Here is a 26,815-nt window from a genome sequence, read left to right as displayed (position 1 = left end):
TTTTCCACTTTAAAAATCAATTACCGAAGTTATTCAACTAAGTCATGCGAATAACTAACTTCGCCACATTTGAGCCCATACGTTATATTACTATACAGAGACTGATCTCTGTCCAGTATTAATCCGAAGTTTTGAACGAAGCTACTTCAGATGTAACATCTGAGGCTTGCTTTGCAGCAGGCTCTTTTATAGAATATACCATGTGTCTTTGGGAGGCACATAACTAGTTATCATACTGGTTGGGGCTACTTGGCAACTTTGGTCAGACAGCTGTGGAAAAGGGCAGCCTCAGAGCATAATGGAACTGAATCAGGACCCCATTCAGGTCCATTATTTTTAAGGCTGTGCTGGTGGCTCACTGATGCTTGCCATGGTCAAAGTCAACGTGTAGCCTAAGAGTAATCCTGAATACACACAATACAGCAAACTGTGCTTTAATACTTGATTTATTTAGGACTTAACAGGAGCTCTTAATACACAGCAATATTCATTCAAAGAGTGAAGGGGGACAGTTCTCCATGTCACTTTGGAGGTGATTTATTGGCACATAATATAAACAAATTGTGGCAAAACAGCGGATCAAATCTTAGTAATAAACTGGTCTCCCAACTGTTCCATACATATTAGGAGGAGAAATATCATGCCAGTCTTGTGAAGAAACAGCAGGAGAAAGGAAACAGAATGGAAACCCAAGATCTAGTGCTGCTCCCCATAGGCATTATCTTGTCGTGTGTTCTATTACAGTTATAAGCCACTTCCACCCTTATTGTTCCTGTAGTATAATAACTACAATTAATATAAATTTACCTTACATTCTGAAGCCACTGTCAGCTTAATAACCCCTCACCACCCCCCAAAGCTCCCAGCTGCACAGCTTCTCACCGCCTCGAATGAGGTCACGCCTCAAGCATCATGTTCAATACATACGGTCTCTGATCAGATCCACAACCAGTCTATACTTTCTGAAGTATACAAACATTTATTTACAACCTCCACTAATTCTGTAGATGTATACCTTCCTACTAGTTCTGCACTGCAACCTACAACTCAACCACTAGGGTTCTCTAGTGCTCTAAAAAGCATCTAATAGCAAAGATAAATTGAAGCAGAGTCTAGAACGGGGATCAGCAACCTCTGGCACTCCAGCTGTTCTTTAAGTACAACTCCCAGCATGCTCCATTTACTTTTATGGGAGATACAAGAACAGCCAAGCAAGTGTGCATGCTGGGAGTTGTAGTTTCACGGCAGCTGATCCCTGTGCTAGAAGCACAAACTGCACCAACCTGCTGCACGGGTCAGACTATGTTCACATCCCTCGACACAGATGTGAATACAGCCTTATGCTTTATTCACACTCAGTGTTTGGTCAGTGATTTTTAAGCCCAAACCAGGTGCAGCTCTTTCTCTTGCACCATATGTCTGTGGAGGCTCCAGTGCTGGTTTTGGCTGAAAATCACTGATCAAATACTGACATGTGAACATGACTTTCCTCTGCTCACTAGTCCCATACATTAGGCACTTAGTTATTACATATTAGTTACACAAGTACAGTTTATGCAAACTTCTAGAAAAGGTCTATGCTGTATGCCATACACTCATAACTTTGGAAATACATAACTGCAACTACCTTTGTTGGTCTATGCCCAATGCTGTTGTATATCAGGCAATGTGCATATGACAAACTACTGGGTTCAATTCTGGGGAAAGGTGAATGGAGGACACAAGATACCTGCTCACAAAACCTGATCTACAATTCTGAGTGTTGAGAACATCTCGCATACATTTGTTCAGTGCTCTATATCTAAATTAAAGGCGACTTGTTGAACCTTTAGAACTGATGTAGTCATTAAAACATGTGTGCGAGCATTTCTCCAAAAACCAAGCAGTCTGTAAAGCAGCCATACTGGAAAGATCAGAACATTCTTCTTCTCATCAGTTCCATTTTAAGGCTGAAGTGCAGTTCTATCATTGACTACAACAATAAGGCCTGGTCCTCTCCTAATGAAGAATGTGTGAAATATTATCTGTGTTGGTCCCATGTTCCCGTGCACCTGCATTACTGAGAAAAATGAAGTTTTAATATATGGTAATGAACCTCTGGGAGCAACAGAAGCGTTGCTATTACACCTAGACGCTCCACTCACTCTGAATTCACATTGACAGGAACGAGGTCTATTCACGGTTTCATTGCCTGGCCCTGTCGATCAAAGTGCAGAGGACGCAGCAGTTGCAGGGAGAGCTGAGCCTCTAGGTGTAACAGCAATGCCCCCATTGCTCCTAGAGGCTCATTTGCATATATTAACACATCATGTTTCTCAGCAATGCGGACACATATGAACATGGGACCAGCACAGATGTCTTCATCTGCCAAGTGCACATGTAACCGCTCAGCCGGTGTCCTAGTACAAATCTGCTGACAGATGCCCTTTAACATTTTGGTCAACAACTTTCCTTCTGTCATTACATACTTCATATTCTGATCTATCATTGGTATAAACTGGATAGTCTTCCATCCTCACGCACACGGCCATATTTACACTCTGTACAAGTTCAGAAGTACACAGCACTGTAATATAGTTCCCAAAGAGGTTTATGGACCCATAGTGTACCCCCGTATGCCTCTAATTGCAAGCAGGGCTTTCCTTTCAGAAGGTTCTTCATCATGCAGAATTGTTGTGCTGGCAGAGTTCACATTCAAGTCTGATATTGGGTCAGTGGTGGTTCAGGACTGGAACAGACCATTAGCTATTGATCAACCGCCCATAGTCCAGATACTTCCTATTTTCTATTGCAGCAGATATACTGAGTAAGACCAAGTAAATCCTGTTGAATATCATGCAGATCCTACCTGAGCAGAGTGGCCATAAATAACACACGTAATAAGTATTCTGTGGTAGGATGCAAGGGACTACTGCTGTATATAATATAGTGCTACCACAATCCATAAGCCTCCTTTCAACGAGAATTTTTTGCCGGTAAAATTTGGTGCCAATTCTGCTCCAACAATCCGCAGCAGCTCTAAACTTGCCTCCCATCGTTTTCAGTGGGAGGCCGCCCTGCACTTCATAGCCACGACTTACTTGGAGCAGTGTCCGAACAGATGCTGCTGGTAACAGCGGTGATGCTCAAGTCAGGTGGGCTTAACCCTAAGCAGGTTCATGACATTGACAATCTACAAAGGGGTTTCTGCCACAGAATACACTGCAGATTTTTGCCTTTTCAAAATCGGTGTGAACGGGTCCCAACATGTATTTATTGCTTAGCCCTCATTGTATGACTACTGTGCCATCAAGTCTACTGATATTTCATATTTAGCTATATACTGCATGGGGCCATACACTGTAAATCAGCAAGGGCCACTCACTGTGCCCTAGGCTCAAAAAACAGACATTACGTGTGCCATGTGATGAAGAGTAATGGAGAATCATTTTTTCAGTTTCTAAATGAAAATGTATGATTTGGGGTACATCCAAATGGGATGGATAAACTGTGGATTTGAGTGTGTCAAGTCCACAATCATTTTACCGTACCAGCGCTGGATGAAATTTTAAGAAATCTTTTTATACTTAAATCAAATCAGGTCAATTTATTCTGCGTGACCCCACTGCGGATTTCACTCTCTGCACTACATAAAGGTGAAATCTGTAACAAACGTTTCCCTTTCGGTTGCATTCATACAAGCGCAATATGGCTCTGTACTGACGCAGTATATTTGGTGCCAAGAACAGGATTAGATCCATCCCAGGAAACCTTTCCAGTAAGGTCTCCCTGCTGTCTGGACTGGATTATAGCCTTGACGCTAACTATAGTGTTCCAGAACACAGCCGTATTATGGCCATTTGAATGCAGCTTTGTGCTCTGTTCACACTGCTCATTATAAAGCAATGAGATCTGTCAGATGCTTTGGATAAGAACTCACCCTTCGTTATTTCTCTTTATTTCCCGGCATGTTTAATTCACTATAAGATTAGTTATGAAGGCACCTACAGACTCCTATAGGAAATAACCAAGAAATATTGGCCTCAAGAGGAGAGGTTTAGGCACAGTAGAGAGGTGACCAGACCTACCAGACTGAGGAAATCTGTTTCCTCTCGAAATTACAGGTGAAAATGGCATTTTACTGCTTAAAAGATAAAATTAAGAAATATAAAAGGCAATGACATGGCGCCGGATTTATCATACATTTCTCCCAGTTTTCTGGTGCGAAAATGTTTGCGCAAGTGGCATTTCTCCGCCACCTTCGTGGGGGGTGAGATGCTCACCACAATTATCTTGTTTTACGCCAGTTTTCTAGCCTAGAAGAAGCCAGGAGCTGCAGTAGATTTAAGTTCAGACGCATAGAGTGCTGAAGGCTGGGCCTAACCTATGATGAGACTTACGCCTCGCCATAAATTAGTCACACCCTTCAGCAGTGCAAGGGGTTATAATAGACCGGCGTACACCACCGGTCTACGTTTTGTACATGATAATGGTTTTGTGCACCATGTACTGTTATAGTATGGTTTCTACCCTGTGGCTGTTATCTGTAAGAGTAAAATAAAATGTCATAAATGATGCATAATATGAAAACAAAAAAACATTTCCAAAACAGTAAACTGGGTGCAGTAAAGGTAGATTTAGGTAAAAAAAAAAAAAAAATATGCCACACTTATTAATTTCTTAACATTCCTTTATAGTGGTTAGAGCTCCACGTTACCTGCATGAACAAGAGGTTTCTGACAGCCTGCAGCTGCCACTAGAGGGAGCTTACCGCATACTGTTATACAGTGAACTCAATAATACAGTATGCTGCTAAGCTCCCTCTAGTGGTAGCTGCAGGCATCAAATGTTATCTTTTAAAGACTACCTGTCATGACTTTTAAAGGGAATCTGTCACCAGTTTTATGCCGCTATAACTGTCAAGTCCCAACAGATCCAGCACATGCAGATGAGTCCTAATATTCATGAGCTCCTGCCTCTCCCGGCCGCTGATATATATTTTTTTCCAAGTGAAATCAGCAGCAAGGGATGGCGAGAGAAGGGAGCTCGTCAGCATGCACTGAAGCTTTTTAGCAAAAGAGCTCGAGCAATTAGAGAAAGTGACCCAGCGTTTTGCTAGGGGGATCTGTCACTACTATAAGCTGCCCACCATAAAACTGGTGACAAATAATGAAAAATAATTCCTTGACCAAATTCCATCCAGCGCCCAGATTATTCAGCCTTTTGTGTGATTTGCCCGGGGGGTAGCAACCACATCCCTTCTCTCCTGATGGAGTCTTCTGGATTGCTCTGACGCTGTCCAATCATAGCAGAAAGAGTTAGGACGATGTGGAAGACCCCATCTCGAGAGATGCCTCGTCCAGTATCGCCTAGAGTCAGATGAAGTCTGAACACTTCAAAGGGCGGCCGAAATAGGATCAGGGAATCATTTTTCATTCTTAAAAGTCAAGTCCTCTTTGGAGCTACGTCACTGCTGAATATTGGATGGAGCTTTGAGTATACATTGTAGTCAAGTACATATACATAGAAGTACTACACAAGAGATAAGATCTTGTCCAAAATACTTCCCCATGGCTATACTATGTACCATACCTAGTTTATACTACTAGGATAAACTTACGGTTAGCAGCGACATTCAGTCCACGTTTATATTTCCATTGCTATATATCTATACAAATATTAGGTTCGTATGGCTATGGAAAGGCTACGTTGTGGTGATTGTCATGTGCTTTCCTATAGGTGAAAGACTGCAAGCGACTTGCAGTCATTGCAAGAATCTCATCCATGTTAGACTACTTGCTACTGTCACCTATAGACAAACACGGAGGCGGTGGGACTATAAAGGTAACCTAGAATTTTACCACGCCCAACTGTCCCTGTGTTACCCCGATCCTAAAATGCTACTTTAATAACCCCTTATGTCAAGAGTTGCCTATAGATTAAGCCACAAGACAACAAATCAAATCTTGCAAATAAAGAAAGCCCTATATTAGGCAGCACAGAAGCAAAGCGTCACTTCTACGATTAAGGATATGTACACCTTTGGGGACAATTTCTTTTTATTATTGCATTATGCTCATTTTTTCAGGTCTTTATTTAAAATATTCTGTACATAGCTGAGATGATCTAGTAGCTGACGGCTCCTTATCTCTGCTCTCTGACATTATAAACACTCATAGCTCAGGTCATATCTTACTGATACGAATGTGGCTTAAATAAGTGTTTATGACCTCTTAGTAATTTCTAGAAAAGGGGTATTAGACACAAAGTGAAAGTACCAGGCACACAGCTAGAACAACAGTTAACCCTTTGTGACAGAACAGCTCAATATTTTTAAGAAAGGCCAATTGAGATTTATAACCAAAAATGAGTAAAATAAACAAATGTTGCCTCCAACGGTGTAGATGGCCTTTAAGGCTTCATGCACATGACCATATTCTTCATCCGTGTGCTATCCACATTTTTGGCGGATATAGAACATATCCTATTCTGGTCCATATTGCAGACAAGAATAGCCCTTCCTATTGATGGGACACAGAATGCACATGGAAGGTGCGGATCTGTTGTTTGCAGATGGAAATACAGACACTGCTATGTGCATGAGGCCTAAATGTGACCAGTAGCAAATTAGAAATAAATTCTAGGAGAGGAACAAAACCTTGATGGAAAATTCATGTGAGGCGAGGTGTTGTATTATTTAATATAGCACAGAGAATTGCTCTGACCAACAGAAAAGACATTTTTTTAATCCCAAGGAAGTGAATTCAGTTGGACGCCCAGCAAGCCAATATTTATCACCTAGCCGGTGATGATTATTTTTTTTAGGGATAACCCCCTTTAAGTTAAGGCAAATCTGCTCATGAGTTTAGCAGTCTATGTTATATAAGTATTATGTTCTAAGTCAGCATAATTGCCATTCTACCTGCGTATGGAAAATGTCACCTCCAATGACATGCAAATCGTCAAACCTTGCTCTAGCAGTAGATTACCACTGGAGGCCACATGAAGTAGTACATTATTCTTGCCAATATCCCATATGCATGTAATTATACAGCTACAGATGTACCATGGCTAGCACTCCCGCTGTTAAGAAATTTGAGTTAACTCATTTCATTATCTTGAGACAAAAGCCATTAAAAAGCAATTGAAGGTGTTTGCTTAGATCAGATAACCAAACTCAGAAATCTCAGAAAAAAGGAGTGCTAACCATGTTACATCGGTATATCAGCAGTGGTTTCTCATAGATCTGCTTGTGCTGTTAGGACTCTCCCTGTCACATATTACATAGACAGGCTCAAATTCTTAAGACAAGTTTACACTGCCCAATTGTCGAACAGATTATAGGGGACGAACGTTCCTACAAATGCTCATTCCCGCTAATCAGCACATCAAAAGGAGCTGCAGATCAGCCAATGAACGAGCAAAACACATGAAAATACAGCGCTTCACCTCCACTAAGGAGCAGGCAATTGTCAGGAAGGAATGACTATTTCCAGACAATTGTGTGCTCAATCGCTGCAGGGCATAATATACAGCGCATGCTCCCCTCTGAACGCCTCAAATCTCCTGCCCAGTGTCCCCAGCATAAGCCAGCTAATCTGGAAGATGCAGGTCTGTTCTGGCTAGAAATACTGCACAGGTAATGAAATTACACAGACATGATAACCTAGAAAGCCATTCTGAAGAAGTATAGTCAACAAGCCGTTTCCTATTTCCTGGGAAGGATGATTCATTAATACTTGACAAGAAGTTTAGGCTTCCACAGCCACCAGCAATGAATTTAGTCCAAAGAAGGATAAAGACAAATGATTCCTGAGATTACTGCTAGACCGCGCACAACTGGCAAGATGTAGATAAACCACTAGCAAGTACCGCCAGGTCTTTTTTTTTTTTTTTTTTCCCGCAAATCTTTACCATTGTCTCTACAGTAGCGGGAGCGCTGCAACAAATGGCCAGAGGCACAATGAAAGCAGGTGAACCTATAAGGTCGTGACCTTCATAGCGTATATTCGGGTTCCCACATCATACAGTAAAATTGTTGTTACCTGAATCTGTAATCCTGCAAGAAAGCTCTGGGGAGATAAACTGGAATGCTCATCTGATAAATACTAAGGGGCAGGTCATAGCTTCTGTTTCGGCAATCATTTTAGGCTGTACATTCATTTTATGTGAGCTGCGTGTCTTGCAGAAGACATTCTACAATTTAGGCTTCATCCACACATTGCAGTTTTAGACAAAATCTTTCCATTACATGCCCGCTGTGTTTGAGATCTAGTTCTTGATGTTTGCATACTTGGTGAGTATTTTGCACAGTTATTTGTAATGTGTGAATAAGGCCTAAAAGTAGGAACCATAAAGAATGGCCATCACTGTGCGTCTTTGGGGTACTCAATCTAGATGAGAGCTGCCAGTTTAAAGATCTAGGTCTCCAATTCTATGAAAACTCAGAGGAAGAGATCTGGACCCTTGTCTTGGGCTCCTGTTGTAAAAAGTTCTTTGGTGTGCTCAAGGTAAACCCGACTGACCCAATCATACCCCCTAACAGCGGAAAGTGGTTAGCGCCTTTATACAACCCTGCACATATTTAGAATTAATACACTACATAATTGACACTGGCAGAAATCAAATCTTTACTCTAGATACATACACATGAGCACAATATTGTGTGGAATAAGGGTGAAGTTGAGCTCATAAATGTCATAGACCCATTCATTTCTTTTAAGATATTCTGAGTCCAACAAAATAAAGTCCGTTAACCAGAACTGCTCTGGAGCAGCAGGAAGATCACATTTGATCGAACAACTTGTATCACTATTTCTTTCAATGGTCAGAAACAAAGAGCAAAAAAAAAAAAATAAGTGGCTCAAATGACAACGATGCTCCTCAGTTTATTAGGTGCCCCCCTACCCGGGGGGCTCATGGAAGTCAAGGAAGCCTCAATGGTTCTGTTCAGGGACATGTATGTTGGGTTATCATTCAGAATAGTGCATGATTGACTCCACGTAGTTGCCTGGGAAAAGCCCTGTCACCCCATTCATGACTCCCTCGTACCACCCATCGTCGTTCTTCTTAATGACATAGATGATGGCGCCTTCCTGAAATGAGAGCTCGTCTTCTTTGTCTTTTGAATAATCATAAATTGCCACAACTAGGAAAGAAAGAAAAAGAAATATTTTAGCACTAAATCATCCTAAGGCCTCATGCACACGACCGTGCCATTTTTTGCGATCCGCAAAAAAACGGAAGCCGTCCGTGTTGCCTTCCGCAATTTGCGGAACGGGCGCCGGCAATATAAATGCCTATTCTTGTCTGCAAAGCACGGACAAGAAAAGGACATGTTATATATTTTTTTGCGGGGTCACAGAACGGAGCCACGCATGCAGACAGCACACGGAGTGCTGTCTGCATCTTTTGCGGCCCCATTGAAGTGAATTGGTCTGCATCCAAAACGGCGGCTCGGATGCGGACCCAAACAATGGTCGTGTGCATGAGGCCTAAATGAGATGAATGTACTTATGGAGCAATAAAGATATGGTAAGCGGTCTGAAAGGGTCCCTACGCACATGAAGTTTCACACAAAAAAAAAACACCACCAGAATAAGGGGGATTAGACACTTGCGTTTTTTGCATACAGTCTGTTTGCCCACTACTAGAGCTTTCTTCATGGCATTTTTCCCCTATAGAGGAGCTGGCAAAATGCCTGACAAATCGTCAAGAGCTACAGCATGCTGGGCTATAGGAACAAAGACAAAAATGAACAAAAACACAAGTGTTTTGTTTTGTCCATAAACCGGCACTTTTACAGCAAAAATGCACCCAAAAATTTAGGTGCAAGAACCACCTCTAAAAGTGCAGAAAAACACTGGGGTAAATTTATCCAAACTAGTATAAAGTAGAACTGTCTGTGTTGCCCTTAGCAACCAATCAGATTTTACCTTCCATTTTTCTGAGTTCCTGTGGATAATCAAAGTTGAAATCTAGTCGTTACAAGCAACTAAGCCAGTTCTGCTTTACACCAGTTTTGATAAGTCTCCTCTTGGGTCATGTCGTTGAAATACCACAGATTTAAGGTGCAGATTTCACACCAAAAACCCATCTCATTTTACAGTTCAATACATGAGAAAAGGACCTTCAAATCAAACAATTTTGCCAAATCTGTGACAAAATCCACATCTAAAGCATGCAGATTTTATTGTAGATTCTTGGCACCACATCTGGACTTCCCATCAGAAAGCTGCAGTTTTTATTATGTGAGTTACAGACTTTTTGATCCTAGAGATGACCTTTCCTCAGAATGATGTTCTCAGGACCAGCTGCAATGTGTGAGATAAGCTGCTCTACACTCATGGACACAACCCACAGATCCAAATATCAGTTCACTTCTTTATCAAATTCATCTTTAAAGGGGTTACCTGGGAATTTATACTGATCACCTATCCCAGTGATGGCTAACCTGGCACTCCAGCTGTGGTGAAACTACGACTCCCTGCATGCTCCATTTATTTCTACAGAGTTCTGAGAGCAGCCAAGCAAGGGGGGCATCTTGGGAGTTGTAGTTTTACCACAGCTGGAGTGCCAAGGTTAGCCATCACTAACCTATCCTCTAGGATAGGTCATCAATACCAGATAGGCATGGGTTTGACCGATCAGCTGTTAGATGAAGCCAGCACTCTGTGAGCGACACAGCCTCTTCCTAGGCCATGTGACATCACCGTAGTTGCATTGAAGTGAAGCTGCAATACCAAGCACAGCCACTATACTATGGACGGCGCTGTGCTTAGAAAGCTGCCAGAAGCCGACTGTGCTCACCAGACCTCCAGAGCGTGGCAGCTCCCTGAAACAGCTAATCCGAGCTGGAAAATGTCCACTTGTGAAGGTGAAAGACAGGTCCAAATAAGACAATATATACATAAGTCAATCAAGGGTGATCGCATCCGCAAGTGCAGCTTTGTATGATCACACTTAAGTCATCTCCACGAGTCTCTATGTGTATTAACTATTTGGACTTGTCTTGCACCTTTGGACTCTGTTCAAATGTGGATTTTTTCCTATATAGATTTTAGGCTTTTGCCCCGTGGGATATTGAAAGAATGTGGAGTCACATGATCCCTCCTGATCATGTGATGCAGGCTTTTACTGCAATTGTTACATTTATGATCATGTGATTCTAAACAACCGGAAAGTGATTACTTTACACACATCCCCTCTCCGTGTGATACACACTTGGGGGGGCTGTTTAATGGATGCCAATATACTCACTAGTACAACTGTATTACAGACCCTGCTAAGCTACTTCCCCTTGTGGGGAGAAATAAAAAAAGCGTCTAGAACACTTACTAAATGCGGTGTAAAGAATGTATGGAATTCTTTGGCTGAAGATACTATAGGTCAAAAATAGCAAATTCACAGAGAACCCCTTTGAGGCCAAAATTACCTGTAATGTTACATGGGAATTTCCACCAGAAGAAATGATGGCATATTGTTAGGTTATACATCACAACAGAAATACAGCAGCAGAAAAGCAATAATACACTGAGGTAGCTACAAGTCTGCGCCAATATCCTACAATAAAATGCTTACTATGCTTGTGATAACATCAAGTATAGTCTCAGTCCCATCAAATTTCCTCAGTGTCAGCGTCTTCTTCACAACGCTCACAAGACCTGAAATGGCAACACTATCATAACTGGTAGAGGTAAGCGATCGGAGATCGTGATTACACTTGACTTTATCACAAGCAATGTAAAGTTGGGATACTCTTTATGTATCATTTCTATTCTGTTCACAGACCCTTCTCTAAGTAGGTCCTTGGTGCCCAAGGTGGATCTTCTTCAGCATATGGATCACTGTACTCTACTACCGCAGCTTCCTCCTCTTCGTAGTCTTCTGGGGGCGGAGGCGGTGGCGGAGATTCATCAAATACAGGCTCTTCTGGAGGAGGTGGAGTCTCAGTAACTAATTAAAAATAAATGTGAGCTCAAATGATGCAAAAATAAAGTATAAAAATTACCACCCAGTTATTGGCCCTTCTGCAGGTGCCATACTGCTGCACACAACACAGTTTGCTTTTCTTCTAGAGTGCTAATTTTTTACTTTCTAAGGGTACTTTCACACTTGCGGCAGGACGGATCCGACATGCTGTTCACCATGTCGGATCCGTCCTGCGGCTATTTCGCCGTGCCCGCGGACCGCCGCTCCGTCCCCATTGACTATAATGGGGACGGGGGCGGAGCTACGGCGCTGCACGGAGAAAGGCCGCCGGACTAAAATTACTGCATGTCAGGCTTTTTAGTCCGGCGGCTTTCTCCGTGCACCGCCGTGCTGCGCCGGAGCTCCGCCCCCGTCCCCATTGTAGTCAATGGGGACGGAGCGGCGGTCCGCGGGCACGGCGAAATAGCCGCAGGACGGATCCGACATGGTGAACAGCCTGTCGGATCCGTCCTGCCGCAAGTGTGAAACTAGCCTAATACATATATTGCTATGGTTAAGGCTACTTTCACACTAGCGTTCGGGCGGATCCGTTCTGAACGGATCCGCTCATATTAATGCAGACGGAGGCTCCGTTCAGTACGGATCTGTCTGCATTAATAACTTTAAAAAAATTCGCAAGTGCGCAAGTAGCCTGCGCGGATCCGTTCAGACTTTCAATGTAAAGTCAATGGGGGACGGATCCGCTTGAAGATTGAGTCAATTGGTGACATCTTCAAGCGGATCCGTTCCCATTGACTTACATTGTAAGTCTGAACGGATCCGCACGCCTCCGCACGGCCAGGCGGACACCCGAACGCTGCAAGCAGCGTTCAGCTGTCCGCCTGTCCGTGCGGAGGCGAGCGGAGCGGAGGCTGAACGCTGCCAGACTGATGCAGTCTGAGCGGATCCGCTCCATTCAGACTGCATCAGGGCTGGACGGCTGCGTTCGGGTCCGCTCCTGAGCTCCTTCAAACGGAGCTCACGAGCGGACCGACGAACGCTAGTGTGAAAGTAGCCTAACCCGGAAGATCCACGGTTGGCCCAGAAGATCCAGGAGACACACATTTTTTTCCAGGCCAATCACGCTCATGTGGAAAAACGGTAAGGTCCTTCAATAGATTGTGTCACAGGGATTCCCTGTCACATCAAAGTGGGACTCCTCTGACTTTTTCTTATTTTTCTCTGAATTGTGGCATACAAGGGCCTGTAGACACCGTTTTATACTGGATGTCCTATCTGAACATGATGTCTATACACATCACTCCTATTGGCAAATCTTCTGTATTGTTTTGGGGCCCATTTCTTTTAATAATGAGATTAAAAGTTAGTTGTTGTTTTTTTAAGACCTGACAGTCATAAGAGGAGTTACACAGCAGATTTCTCTGATCTCCATGTTGTCTTACATGTTATTGGAGCGCCATAACAGTAAGTCCTCTGAGGACTCTTGCCTATGCTGTATATTACACTAGATGTCATACAGGGGTGTAAATCAGATTTAGAAGTTTAAATTAAAGGGGTTCTCACTTCAGCAAATGTTATTTATCATGTAGAGAAGGTTAATACAAGTCACTTACTAATGTATTATTATCCGTATTGCTTCCTTTGCTGGCTAGACTCATTTTACCATCACATTATACAGGTCTCGTTTCCATGGTTAAGACCACCCTTCAATTCAGGATTGGTGGCCGTGTTTGCACACTATAGGAAAAAGTGCCGTCCTATGGGCATTCCTATGGTCCCGGCCATCAGAGAAGCCAGTGCTTTTTTTCTTTAGTGTGCAAGCATGGCCACTGATGCTGGATTGCAGGGTGGGTGTAACCATGGAAACAAGCAGTGTATAATGTGATGGAAGAATACAATATGAATAATAATATGGATAATATTAATATATTAGTAAGCGCCTTGTATTAACTTTCTCTACATGATAAATGTCACTTGCTGAAGTGAGACAACCCCTTTAAATTACCATTTTATTCTCAGAGAGTTTTAATCAGTAGGCATCTTTAAAGGGGTTCTGCACTTTGTTTAAACTGATGATCTATCCTCTGAAAAGATCATCAGCATCTGATCGGTGGGGGTCTGACACCCGGGACCCCCACCGATCAGCTGTTTGAGAAGGCCCAGTGACGTCACGACTAGTATCAACTGGCCTAGGCACAGCTAAGCTTTATTCAAGTGAACAGAGCTTAGCCCCGCCCAGGCCAGTGATACTAGTCGTGACGTCACTGGGCCTGCGGTAAACAGCGAGAAGGCCGCAGCGCTACTGGAGCGTCGCTGCCTTCTCAAACAGCTGATCGGCGGGGGTCCCGAGTGTCGGACCCCCACCGATCAGATGCTGATGATCTATCCGGAGGACAAACTGCAGAACCCCTTTAAGGATTAATCCAGGAATTTACTATTGATTGCTTATCCTTAAGTTAAAAGTCTCAGAAAACCCTGTTAAATTATTGGAAATAGACATCCAGTCATGGAAACTTACTGTTTTCTTGAACTCTCGCCACAAATCCCATCAGAGGTAACTGTGGAGTTACCTGTAGTATAGAAGGGGGTGGAGGAGCATGTGACACTGTGAAAAAAGGAGAAGCTATTAGTGGACACCATTCAATCTACATTTTTATATATATAGACTAGCAGAAGGAGCCGGCTTCGCACAGGTTTATTTCATCCATTTCATTTAATGTTTGTGTGTGTCGTTAAGAGATATCAGTGTCCACTATAACAGTGACATCTACAGTACCCCACCCCTTTAACAGTGACCTCCACAGCGGCCTGCCCCCTTAACAGCAACATCCATAGCGCCCTCCCCTTTAACAGTGAATTCCACAGCGGTGCCCCTTTCTTAGTGACCTCCACAGTACCCTGTCTCATTAACAGTGATTTCTGCAATAAACTGCCCCATTAATAGTGACCTCCAAAGAGCTCTGTACCCTTAAAATGTGACCTCCACAGCACCCCGCCCCCTTAACAGTGATCTCTACAGCACCCTGCCCCTTAACACTGACCTCTATAGCAGACCGTCCCCTTAACTGTGACCTCCACTGTTCCCTTCCCCCTTAACAGTGACATCCACAGCATCTCGCCCCCATAACAGAGACCTCCACAGCAGCCCGCCTTCTTAACAGTGACCTCCACAGCGGCAGTCCCTTTATTAGTGACATCCACAGTACCCCATTTCCTTAAAGAGGACCTTTTATTGTTTTGCATTAATTGAAATAAATACCTTTACTTGGGGGGTACCCCCTGCTGATGCTGCCACACTGCCTGACTTTTTAAAATATCGCTCCTGCACCCCGCTGTGCCCCCCTGTAGTTTCCGCTCTCAGTATGCTAATACTGAGCATCGGTACAGGGAGGAGGAGACGCCAGGGTTTCTCAATGGGCGCCTCCTTCTCCCTGGCTGTGCCGCAATCCAATCACAGTGGAGAACGTCACAGCCAGGGAGAAGGTGAGCTTTTTTTTTTTTCTCCCTGTCTGTGACGCTCTCCGATGTTGGTTCGCGGCACAGCCAGGGAGAAGAAGGCGCCCATTGAGAAACCCTGGCGTCTCCTCCTCCCTGTACCGATGCTCAGTATTAGCATACTGAGCGGGAAAACTGCGAGGGTGCACAGCAGGGAGCAGGAGTGATATTTAAAAAAATCAGGCAGGGTGGAACCCTGCAAGTAATGGTACTTATCTCAATTAATACAAAACCATGAAAGGCCCCCTTAACAGTGGCCTCTACAGCAATCTGCCCTTTAACACTGACCTCCATAGCGGACCGTCCCCTCAACTGTGACCTCCAAAGCAGTCCCCCCCAGAGTGGCTAGAGGTCTGGTTTTAGGCCGAACAGTCCAGCTTTCAGACTCTCCGGGGCCTGGACGGACACAAGGATGTCCTTTTGAACAGCTCAAATTTCGTAATTGTAAATGTGACGGTGCAGATTCCTTTAGCGGACATACACACACACATACATACACTCAGCTTTATATATTAGATAATGCAGCTATTCATTTAGTCAGATGGGGTCAGTAAAGGGGGTCATCCAAGATTGAAAAAATGTGACAATGCTGCAATACCAGACAAAGCCCATAACAAAAGTGTGTCTGTTTCTTTAACAGAAGTAGTTATTTTTTTGTAATCCTTCAACAAATAGCATTTATTATGTAGAGAAAGTGAATACAAGGCACTTACTAATGTATTGTGATTGTCCATATTGCTTCCTTTGCTGGTTGATTAATTTTTCCATCACATTATACACTGCTTGTTTCCATGGTTACGACCACCCCGCAATCCAGCAGTGGTGTCCGTGCTTGCACACTATAGAAAAAAGCAGCATTGCAGTCCCATGGTCCTGACCACCAGCAAGGGCTGCACTTTTTCTTATCGTATTCAAGCACGGCCACCACTGCTGGACTGCAGGGTGGTCATAACCATGGAAATGAGCAGTGTATAATGTGATGGAAAAATGAATCTAGCCAGCAAAGGAAGCAATATGTATAATCACAATACATTAGTAAGTACCTTGCATTAACTTTCTCTACATGACAAATGCCACTTTTTGAAGTGACACAGCCCCTTTAAGTCGTTTAACATAGCGTATGCTATTTTACTAAACAGGAATTGCAGCATGCCATTATATTCTACAAACAATACTTGTACTTTTATTTTTTTTTGGGGGGGGGGGGGGGGGGGAGCAGATGAGGCTCTTTCCCATTAGAGATACCATATTAGAACACAAACATAAACATGTTATAATGAGTCGAGGTAAGTACAAATTATTCTTACTGCAAAGATCAAAGTGGATAGCGCAGGCAACAGAAAATGTACTAATAAAATGTAGTGACTTGGAAGACAATGATGCTCTGCTATACTGTCCTGGAGACTGGAGAATGGGTACTTTAGTGAGCTTAGGCCAGAAAAGCTGTGCTGTGGTCTGAAGAGTTTAGGTCCATTCACACATTCAGGATTTGACGCTTATTTTGCATCAAATCAACGAAATCTTGTGACTTCGGGTGAGACAAACCTTTTGAATGCATTGACTTCGGATCTATGATCCGAAGGTTGATTCACTGAAGCCTAATGGTGATACAAAGAAATAAAATAAAAAATTCTAACAAAAAAGCTTTAGAAATGTGGCATCACTGTGAGAGTACAGACCCATAGAATGAAGGTGACAAATCAGTTTTATTTCATAGGGGACGCCATAAAAATCAAAAACTGTAGTGGAATTGCATTTTTATTTTTTATTTTTTTATTTTTTTTTCCTCACAATTCTACCTTCCCACTATATGGTCTGCAATATATGATGGTGCCATTAGAAAGTGCAAAAAAATAATATGTGAACGGAAAATTCTAAAGTTATGGCTCAGAGATGGCTGGGAATAAAAAAAATGAAAACACAAAAACAAAAGAAATCACCCGGGCCTTAAAACTTTGAATCAGAATTCTGTAGAGTTTTGATTGGTTACACAAAAGAGATAGAAATGGTCCAGATTATTAAAGGATAACTGTCATATTTTTCTTTATTTTTTTGCTTAAGTGTAGGGCAAGTGATAGGTAACAATTTTGCAATAGACTTTATTTAGCCAAAACGCTTATTTTTGGTAGAAAACTGGGGCTGAAATGGCCCTTAGCAGCACTCTTCAAAAGAGCGTTGCTAAGGGCCATCCGTCCATTAGATGGGAGACAGAAGGCTGGGCACAGGAGTCTTAGGCCCCTTTCACATGGGCGAGTATTCCGCGCGGGTGCGATGCGCGAGTTGAATGCATTGCACCCGCACTGAATACCGACCCATTCATTTCTATAGGGCTGTTCACATGAGCGGTGATTTTCATGCATCACTTATGCGTTGCATGAAAATCGCAGCATGCTCTATTTTGTGCGTTTTTCATGTAACGCAGGCCCCATAGAAATGAATGGGGTTGCGTGAAAATCGCAAGCATCCGCAAGCAAGTGCGGATGCGGTGCGATTTTCACGCACGGTTGCTAGGAGACGATCGGGATGGAGACCCGATCATTATTATTTTCCCTTATAACATGGTTATAAGGGAAAATAATAGCATTCTGAATACAGAATGCATAGTACAATAGCGCTGGAGAGGATAAAAAAATAAAAATACATTTTTAACTCACCTTAGTCCACTTGATAGCGCTGCCCGGCATCTCGTCTGTCTCCTTTGCTTAACAGGACCTGTGGTGACGTCACTCCGGTCATCACATGTTCCATCACATTATCTTTTACCATGGTGATGGATCATGTGATGACCGGAGTGACGTCACCACAGGTCCTGTTCCTGAAATGAATGCTCACCACAGGTCCTGTTCAGCAAAGGAGACAGAAGAGATGCCGGGCTATGCGATCAAAGTGGACTAAGGTGGACTCCAGCGCTATTTTACTATGCATTCTGTATTCAGAATGTTATTATTTTCCCTTATAACCATGTTATAAGGGAAAATAATACAATCTACAGAACACCGATCCCAGACCCGAACTTCTGTGAAGAAATTCGGGTTTGGGTACCAAACATGCACGATTTTTCTCACCCGAGTGCAAAACGCATTACAATGTTTTGCACTCGCGTGGAAAAATTGCGGGTGTTCCCGCAACGCACCCGCACATTTTCCCTCAACGCCCGTGTGAAAGAGGCCTAAGGAGTTAAAATTACATTTATATTCCTGCTTTTCTATGCAATCTAACGCTTCGTTACATTCACTGAGCTGCGATCCCTGTGATAATAATTCATGTAGCAGCCGCTGGAAGTAGAAGCACTGCGCAGTGAGCCGGCTGCTACATGAATTATTATCACAGGGATCGCAGGTCAGTGAATTCCCTTTCAACACAGACAGCATGTGCTAGATGAACGCTGCCTTTATGGCTGACAATTTTGGTGGGACTGGTAACTATCCCCCAAAACCAGTTGAATTTCAACATGCCCAATCCTTTTGTTCTCTGGGGACAGTGACCAGCAGAGTCGTCTGCAAGTGGCTTATTTCCTCTCATCAGTCAGTACACATGAACACTCGGCCAAGTGGAGAGTTCGTGTGCGTGCATACATAGGCTCGTATTAAATAGTTGTCGGCTGAACGACAGCGACTTTGTACCATTATGTGATAATCACCTAGACAGGTGTGCCTTAAAGGGGTTGTGCACTAATATCCAGACCTCACAGAAGGCCAATCAGCTGTTTGAGAAGGCAGCGGCGTGAGTGCCGTGGCCTTCTCACAGCTTTTCCTAGGCCAGTGACAACACGTTCATGTGTCACGTGTCCTAGGCGCAGCTTAGCCCAATTCAAGTGAATGGGGCAGAGTACGGTACCAAGCACAGCCTCTATAAAATGTACAGCACTGTACTTGGTAAGCTGCAAGGCGGCCACGGCCCTCACAGGAGCGCCAGTGCCTTCTCAAACAGCTGATTGATGGGGGTCCTGGGTGTAGGACCTCCTGCAATCAGATACTAATGACCTATCCAGAGGATAGGTCATCAGTATAAAAAAATCTCAGAAAACCCTTTTGACATCTACATTTTACACATAATACAGATTTAGACTATTAAAATCTACAGAATTATGGGTCACCCTCAACAAAATAGGCACAAATCTTCTAAAATATACACAATGATTTAAATGTTCTTCAAAAGAAATTGCTTACCAAGCAAGTGTTTTATTAGGAATACTGTACTCATTCAAACCTAAAGGGTTGTGCAAAAACTGACCTGTAAAGGAAAGCTTACCTACCTGCTGCCCAACACTGGCTCCCCATTCCTTCACTGTCCATGGCAGAAACAGGATCTCCTTGTGTTGCGTGACCATGTGTCATGACTCATGACGTAAGGGGAGACGGTCACTGCTGCGGCCAGTGAGTGGCTGCGGTGATGTCAAACTGGATGCTTACAGCAATCCATTTACCTTTGGCCAAAAATGGTACCGCAAAGTATCAGGAACCGCGATGGGGACTCCCGTCTCATGCACTTTTGCTAATCTATTCTTAGCTATGGTTGAAGAAAAGTTAGTTTCTACTACTAATAATCCTTTTGTCCAAAATATTAGGTTATTCCTGAGATACATCATTATCTGGACAGGTACGGAGACGCAATTTGGGGATTTCTTGAATACCTCTAATGACATGAATATGAGAGTTACAAGCCAGATTCACCATAGTGAATTGAACTTTTTAGATGTCAATATAAGTGTAAAAGATGGTGAGATTTGCACCAATGTCTTTAGAAAACCTACCTCCACGAATGCCTTTCTGCGGTATGGCAGTTTTCACCCGCCCTATGTCAAAAAGGGCAGTCCCCTATGGGCAGTTTCTGCGTCTGAGTAGAATAGTCTCAGATGATAATGAATTCAAGGAGCAATGTATGGATCTGAAACTCCATTTTCTGCAGAGAAAGTACCCAGAGGGATTTCTTGATGCAGCCTATCAGAGAGTCACTAGACTCCAGCAGAGAGACTGCAGTAGAAAAAAAGAAAGAAAAAAAATCGGACAGGATAATGTATGGGCTATATTCACATTCGACTACACCCCGATGGCACCCCTGATCAAAAAGGCCATCCTTAACAACTGGCAGATGCTGGTGCAGGATGAGTCTCTTAAGGCTAAGACCATGATGAATCCCATCATTAGCTTCAGGAGAAGCGGTACTATAGGGAATGCCATTGTCGAAAGCAATCTACAGATCGATGACACTAACTGCTTAGGAAAATGTGTCCTCAATGGTAACGCTGCGTGTGGTAGGTGTTCCATGTGCAGATACATGTATGTAAGTCCAAGTACCTAACAATAGGGGGGTGCAACATTCTATCAAAAGCTTTATATCGTGCAAAACGCAATACGTGGTATGTGTCATTGTTTGCCCGTGCGGAAAGTTTTATATTGGCAAAACCTTTAGACCCCTATATATCAGGTTTAGGGAACACAAAAAGTCCACTGACACAGGAGTAGGAGCCACTCGTCTGTACACGAGGAACATGAAGGTAACAAGCATGTCCTGAAGTGTGCAGGATTGGAGGCGGTTCATATGGCGGTAAGAGGAGGGGATAGAAAGCGCCTCCTTCTGCAGAGGGAAGCGACTTGGATCATCAAAACCAATGCCATGGGTCCGTTAGGACTCGACGATAAAAATTACCTTGCTGTCTTTGTCTGATTTGTTTTTACGGGCGAGTGTTTTCTTGATATAATGTATATATGTATTTGACGATCAGTGCCACCTCTTCAATCACTTCATTAATTATTCACCTGTGGGTGGTCACGTGACTGGGGAGGAGGAAGTGAGGTATATCGCACACCCACACCGGTTCATTGTAGGCTTGACACAGCGCAAGGTGCGCAAAACGGCTGTAGCCTGACCTTTTGTGCAGTGCCTGTGTGCAACCTTTTTATCTTAAATAAAGCTGCCAAAGTTTATTTAACGGTAAGTGCCGCTACCTAGGTTTCTAACCCACAAGCTTACAGCAAGGGAGCCCAGCGGAGCATCGCAGGCCTGAAGGAGAAGGAGCAGGGAGGCAGCTCTGGGAAGCAGGTAAGTAATATTCTCTTTACAGGTCTGGCGCTCAACTCAAACCACAGGGGATTGTGCACCCCGGCTGTGTTCACATCACATTTCTGTCCCACATTTAACATATAAGTTGAGAAGAAAAAAAAGAATGTGAAAGTGTAGTAAACACTGATTTTATTCCTCCAAGCAGAGTCCAGCAAAAACGTGTTGGTTAAACCCTTCTCAATATCCAGAATACTTGTCAAGCAGATGTTAGGTCTTTAAATGGGTTGTCAGTTTATTTAAACTGATGATTTATCCTCTGAATAGATCATCAGCATCTGATCGGCGGGGGTCTGACACCTGGGACCCCCACCAATCAGCTGTTTGAGAAGGCAGCGGCGCTCAAGAGTGGCCTGGGCGCGGCTAAGCTCTGTTCACTTCAATGGAGCTTAGCCACGCCCAGGCCACTCCTTGAGCGCCGCTGCCTTCTCAAACAGCTGATTTGCGGGGATCCCAGGTGTCAGACCCCCGCCGATCAGATGCTGATGATCTATCCAGAGGATAAATCATCAGTTTAAATAAACTGACAACCCATTTAAAGACCTAACATCTGCTTGACAAGTATTCTGGATATTGAGAAGGGTTTAACCAACACGTTTTGCTGGACTCTGCTTGGAGGAATAAAATCAGTGTTTACTACACTTTCACATTCTTTTTTTTCTTCTCAACTTATATGTTAAAGGGGTCCCGGGTGTCGGACCCCTGCCGATCAGTCGCTCATGAATTATCCAGAGGAGAGATCATCAGTTTAAACAAACTGCAGAACCCCTTTAAAGATTATGCACCCTCAGATGAGTAGCAGGCGCCAACGAGATCCCTGGAGCTGTTTGGTTGCTATGGCAGCAGGACAAATTGGAACGCAGTGATTTTCCCATACTTATTGCCAAGGGCGGACTGGGAACTTAAAGAGGCCCTGTAGAAACCTAAGAGAGGCCCGATGCTGTAGGCGGAGGATTAAATTGACAGAAGGTGGAGAAATACAAGTAGGCGAAGGAAACACAAGTAGATGGGACCAGCAATACCATAGTGCAGCACAAAATATTGCCCCAGCAGAACAGAATACCACAGTACAGCACAAAATAGTTCCGCCCCACTGCCGTATTCAACTGTATCACAATGAGGACTACAACTGAATTCAGAAGAGCACCTCCTGCTCCTAGAATTAATTGCTACTGAGAACTTGAGATCATTACATATCCAGCTGGCGGACGGAAATTTCCCTGTAGGGTCTATGGCCAGTCCACCCCTAACTATTGCAGTCTATGGTATAAGCGATCTAATAATTGCATGTTGAAGTCCCCTAAGGGGTACTAAAAATAAAGGTAAAAAAAAAAAATTTTTTAAAGGGGTTATTTGTGTTGTGGATCTATCCTGAGCGGCTGGCACTTCCAGGCTCACATCTCATACATTGTGCATGTGATCCTAGCCTGGCATTAGAGCCTGCAGTACATGTACGTGTCTCAATTTCTAACTAGCGCTGTGGCTAGAGATTCAGACTTGCGCATGCACTTTTGATCCCGGAAGTGGCTGCCGCACAGGATCACACTGCAACCCAGATAACCCCTTTAAAAAAATAATGGAAACCACCCCTTTTTCCCACTTTACAAATAAAAATAAACAATAAAAAAAGAAAGATCATGCCCATAATCTAAATTACTGAATCACCATTTTTTGGTCACTTTGTCCAAAAATATTGGAATAAGAAGTGATCAAAAATTCATACATACTCCAAAATGGTATCAATTAAAACTACAGATTGCCTCGCAAAAAATGACCCCTCACAAAGCTCCTGTAGACATAGAACTAATTGTATTTGGCGATACAAAGAAATTATTATTTATTTATTTATTTGGTATCTCTGTAATTGTACTGACCTGCAAAATGAAGTTAATGGGGTTGTCACGGCTGTTTAAGGGTAACAAGAGCATACACAGTAAAAAGAGCTACTGACCGGACCCAAACTAGGGAAGAGAAAGGGTGACCCCTGTCAGACCCTCAACACTCTCCCTATGCTGCTAAAGCACATGCCCGGATCCATGTGGTGGAACGAGGCATGCCCGCGTGCCTAAGACTGATGAGCCCTGTAACCCCTACAATAGTGGAAGGGGCACGGCCACCGATGCCCTGCTCAGAATATGGAGGGAAACGTGGCCACCTCAGATCCAGTCAGAAAATCACCAGGTACACAACAATGTCTGCACACTTAGCTGATGGAGCTGCAGCCGCAGAGAAGACGGGCCGCTGGCAATATCCGGAGTGCTTGCAGCAACAGAACACAGGTCCAGAGAACTAATAGCTTAACAAGTGAAGATACTCAAGGCAGAGCTACAACTGAAAAGAGAAATATAATCCACGCCCTGCAATAGGAGGAGGGGTGATTTAAAGGCAGGGAAATCAAACGCAGGAGGAACAGCTGGGAGTAAAGACCTCATCACAGGGGCGGAGAGACAGAACAGTGAGAACACCTCCAAACTCTAAGTGACATCATCACAGGGGTGGAGACACAGAGCTGTGAGAACGTCTCAAAGCTCTGGTAGTGACAGGGGTTTTCCGAGATTTTATTACTGATAACCTATCCTCTGAATACCCTGGACCCGAGCCAATCAGCTGTTCAAGAGAGCAACGGCGCTCTCCGTAGCACAGCGGCCTTCTCAAAGCTTTCCTTAGGCCAAGTGATGACACCTTCATGGGTCACATGGCCTAGGTACTAGGGATCGACCGATATTGATTTTTTAGGGCCGATACCGATACTTTGTGAACTTTCAGGCCGATAGCCGATAATTTATACCGATATTCTGGGAATTTTCATTTTTATTGTTTCATGTTTATTGTTAATGTGTATTTTTTTTTTTTTGTAAATCTTTCTTTCATTTATATCTAATATTTTGGTGTTTTTATTTTTATAACTTTTTTTTTTTTAACTAACTTTTAGCCCCCTTAGGGACTAGAACCCTTGTCCTATTCACCCTGATAGAGATCTATCAGGGTGAATAGGAGCTCACACTGTCCCTGCTGCTGTGTGCTTTGTGCACACTGCAGCATGGAGCTTATCATGGCAGCCAGTGCTTCAATAGCGTCCTGGCTGCCATGGTAACCGATCGGAGCCCCAGCATTACACTGCTGGGGCTCCGATCGGAGGAGCAGGGGAGAGGGAATCCTGTGGGGGGGCGCACTGCGACTGGGGTGGGGGGGCCCTATGCGCCACCACTGCTTAATACTGGGGGGGGAGAGGGGGCGCACTGCGCCACCAATGCTTAATACTGGGGGGGCTTGGGGGGGAGGCGCACTGCGTCACCAATGTCTGATACTGGGGGGGCTTGGGGGGGAGGCGCACTGCGCCACCAATGTCTGATACTTGGGGGGGGGGGGGCGCACTGCGCCACCAATGAAGCTTAATCTCTAATTTATTCATATACAGGAGGCGGGAGCTGGCTGCAGGATCACATAGCCGGCTCCCGACCTCTATGAGACGTAGCTGCGATCCGCGGCACCTGAGGAGTTAACTACCGCAGATCGCAGCAACAGCTCATAGAGGCCGGGAGCCGGCTATGTGATTCTGCAGCTCCCGCCTCCTGTATATGAATAAATGAGAGATTAAGCTTCATTGGTGGCGCAGTGGCCATAGCTCCTCCCCTCCTCTTGTCCCCTGTCCTTTTATTGGCGGCAGCAGCACAGGGGGAGGAGACACTGCTCCTTCTCCCCTGTGCTGCTGCTGAGGGAACATGGAGAGCGCTGTCAGCAGCGCGATCTGTGTTCCCCATACGCCTTCGGAATATCGGCAAAATAAATGCCGATACCTATAGCGTTCAAAATCCTGAATATCGGCCGATAATATCGGTAAATCCGATAATCGGTCGATCCCTACTAGGTACAGCTCAGCACCATTGAAGTGAATGGAGTTGAGCTGCGATACTAAGCACAGCTGCTATACAATGTACGCCACTGTTCTTGGTGACCATGGAAAAGGCCAGGGCGCTGTCAGGACCGCTGGTTCCTTCTCAAACAGCTGAATCGGCAGGGGTCCCAGGTGTCAGATCCCCACCAATCAGATACTGATGACCTATCCCGAGGATAGGTCATCATTATTGATGAGTGAATTTCGTTTGGTGGTAAAAGCAGAATTGCGTTGTAGATTCCGTTACCACGGATCATAACGCAATTCTACGATGGAAAGTATAACGAAATGCCTTCGGAGGCATTCAGTTATTCATTCTGTCATAATAGAAGTCTATGGGCTGCAAAACGGATCTGCCCTGTTTCCGTTCTGCAGGAAACGGGACTACTTTTACCACCAAACAAAGAGTGAAAGAAATGCCATAACATTAAATTCGCTCATCTTCAGTCATCATTATTTAAATCTCAGAGAACCCTTTTAACATATCAGTTTTACTTCATAGGGAACACCATACAAACGAAACCCATAAAACAAAATCGCAGAATTGTCACTTTTTCCAATTCTACCCCATTTGGAACTTTTTTACAGCTTCCCACTACATCATATAGAATATTAAAAAGGGGTTGTGCAGGCAGTATATAGTGATGACCTATTTCTTTGGATCCCTTCTCAAGGTCACTAGCTCAGTTCCCACCACCTGGATCCTCTTTTACATGGGTGGTGTAGGGAGTCCTGCTATTGTGCAGGCCGGCCAACTAGCATACTAGAAGCGGTTGTTTCTCACCAGTACTGACTGCATTAGGCGGATGTTCTGAGAAGGAATTAAACAACAAAACACCAAGGGGTACGGAACCTAGATACAGGGGCATATTTTGAAAAAGAGTCTGATTGATAAATGTCTATTAGTTTTCAAAATAAAAATCCATCGTCAGATTTCACATCCAGTATAAGAACCCTTTCCTTACTGTACAAAATGGTATGGGAACTACAAATGGATTTGTGTGATGGATCAGATGAGACCAAACAAATTTACTTTTAATTTAACAAGAAAAAAGGGACAGAAGGCAAAGGAAAGCACAAGATACACACAATGATGGTGCTGAATCATTGATGCTTAGGGGCTGTTCAGATGCTAGTGAAAATAACGGTGTTATAAATCCCACTAAATATGGAGGGCGGGGTAGGGGTTAGCCCAAAATCTGCCTGTGCCAGAAGGCAGACACTTGAGTCTTGTTTACCCGATCAACAAGACAATGACTTCAACTATCCATCATCGCAATCCAGAAATTGTGGGAGAACAATCTGAATTTTGAAATGGTTCTTTCAGTCTCCACATTTGTGTTTTGCATGGATTAGTGGTTCAGGACCCTTCAAAAAGTGTTATCTAACCCTTGTTAAAGAAGAACTCTGGAATGTTTTTATTTGCCCAGTTTGTAAACTATATGAGGGATAGGC

The 26,815-nt window shown here is 43.8% G+C and overlaps 1 protein-coding gene across 15 annotated transcripts in view; it reads right to left on the bottom strand.

Annotated features, from left to right (window-relative positions):
- Positions 1-2,309: 2,309 nt before the first annotated feature.
- Positions 2,310-26,815, bottom strand: part of ABI2 (abl interactor 2) — a 103,228-nt gene continuing 78,722 nt past the window's right edge. For all 15 annotated transcript variants that reach the window (XM_044305065.1, XM_044305070.1, XM_044305073.1 and 12 more), the window contains 3 exons: positions 14,429-14,515; positions 11,770-11,934; positions 2,310-9,127 (listed from right to left, as the gene is read on the bottom strand). In XM_044305065.1, coding sequence (XP_044161000.1) covers positions 8,952-9,127; positions 11,770-11,934; positions 14,429-14,515 — 428 coding nt within the window. In that variant the 3' untranslated portion in view covers positions 2,310-8,951. The remainder of the gene's footprint in view (positions 9,128-11,769; positions 11,935-14,428; positions 14,516-26,815) is intronic.

This window comes from Bufo gargarizans, chromosome 8, assembly GCF_014858855.1.
Source record: "Bufo gargarizans isolate SCDJY-AF-19 chromosome 8, ASM1485885v1, whole genome shotgun sequence".
NCBI classification, from domain to species: Eukaryota; Metazoa; Chordata; class Amphibia; order Anura; family Bufonidae; genus Bufo; species Bufo gargarizans.
The sequence above is the reverse complement of the archived record's forward strand: the minus strand, read 5'-3'. Positions and strand labels throughout refer to the sequence as shown.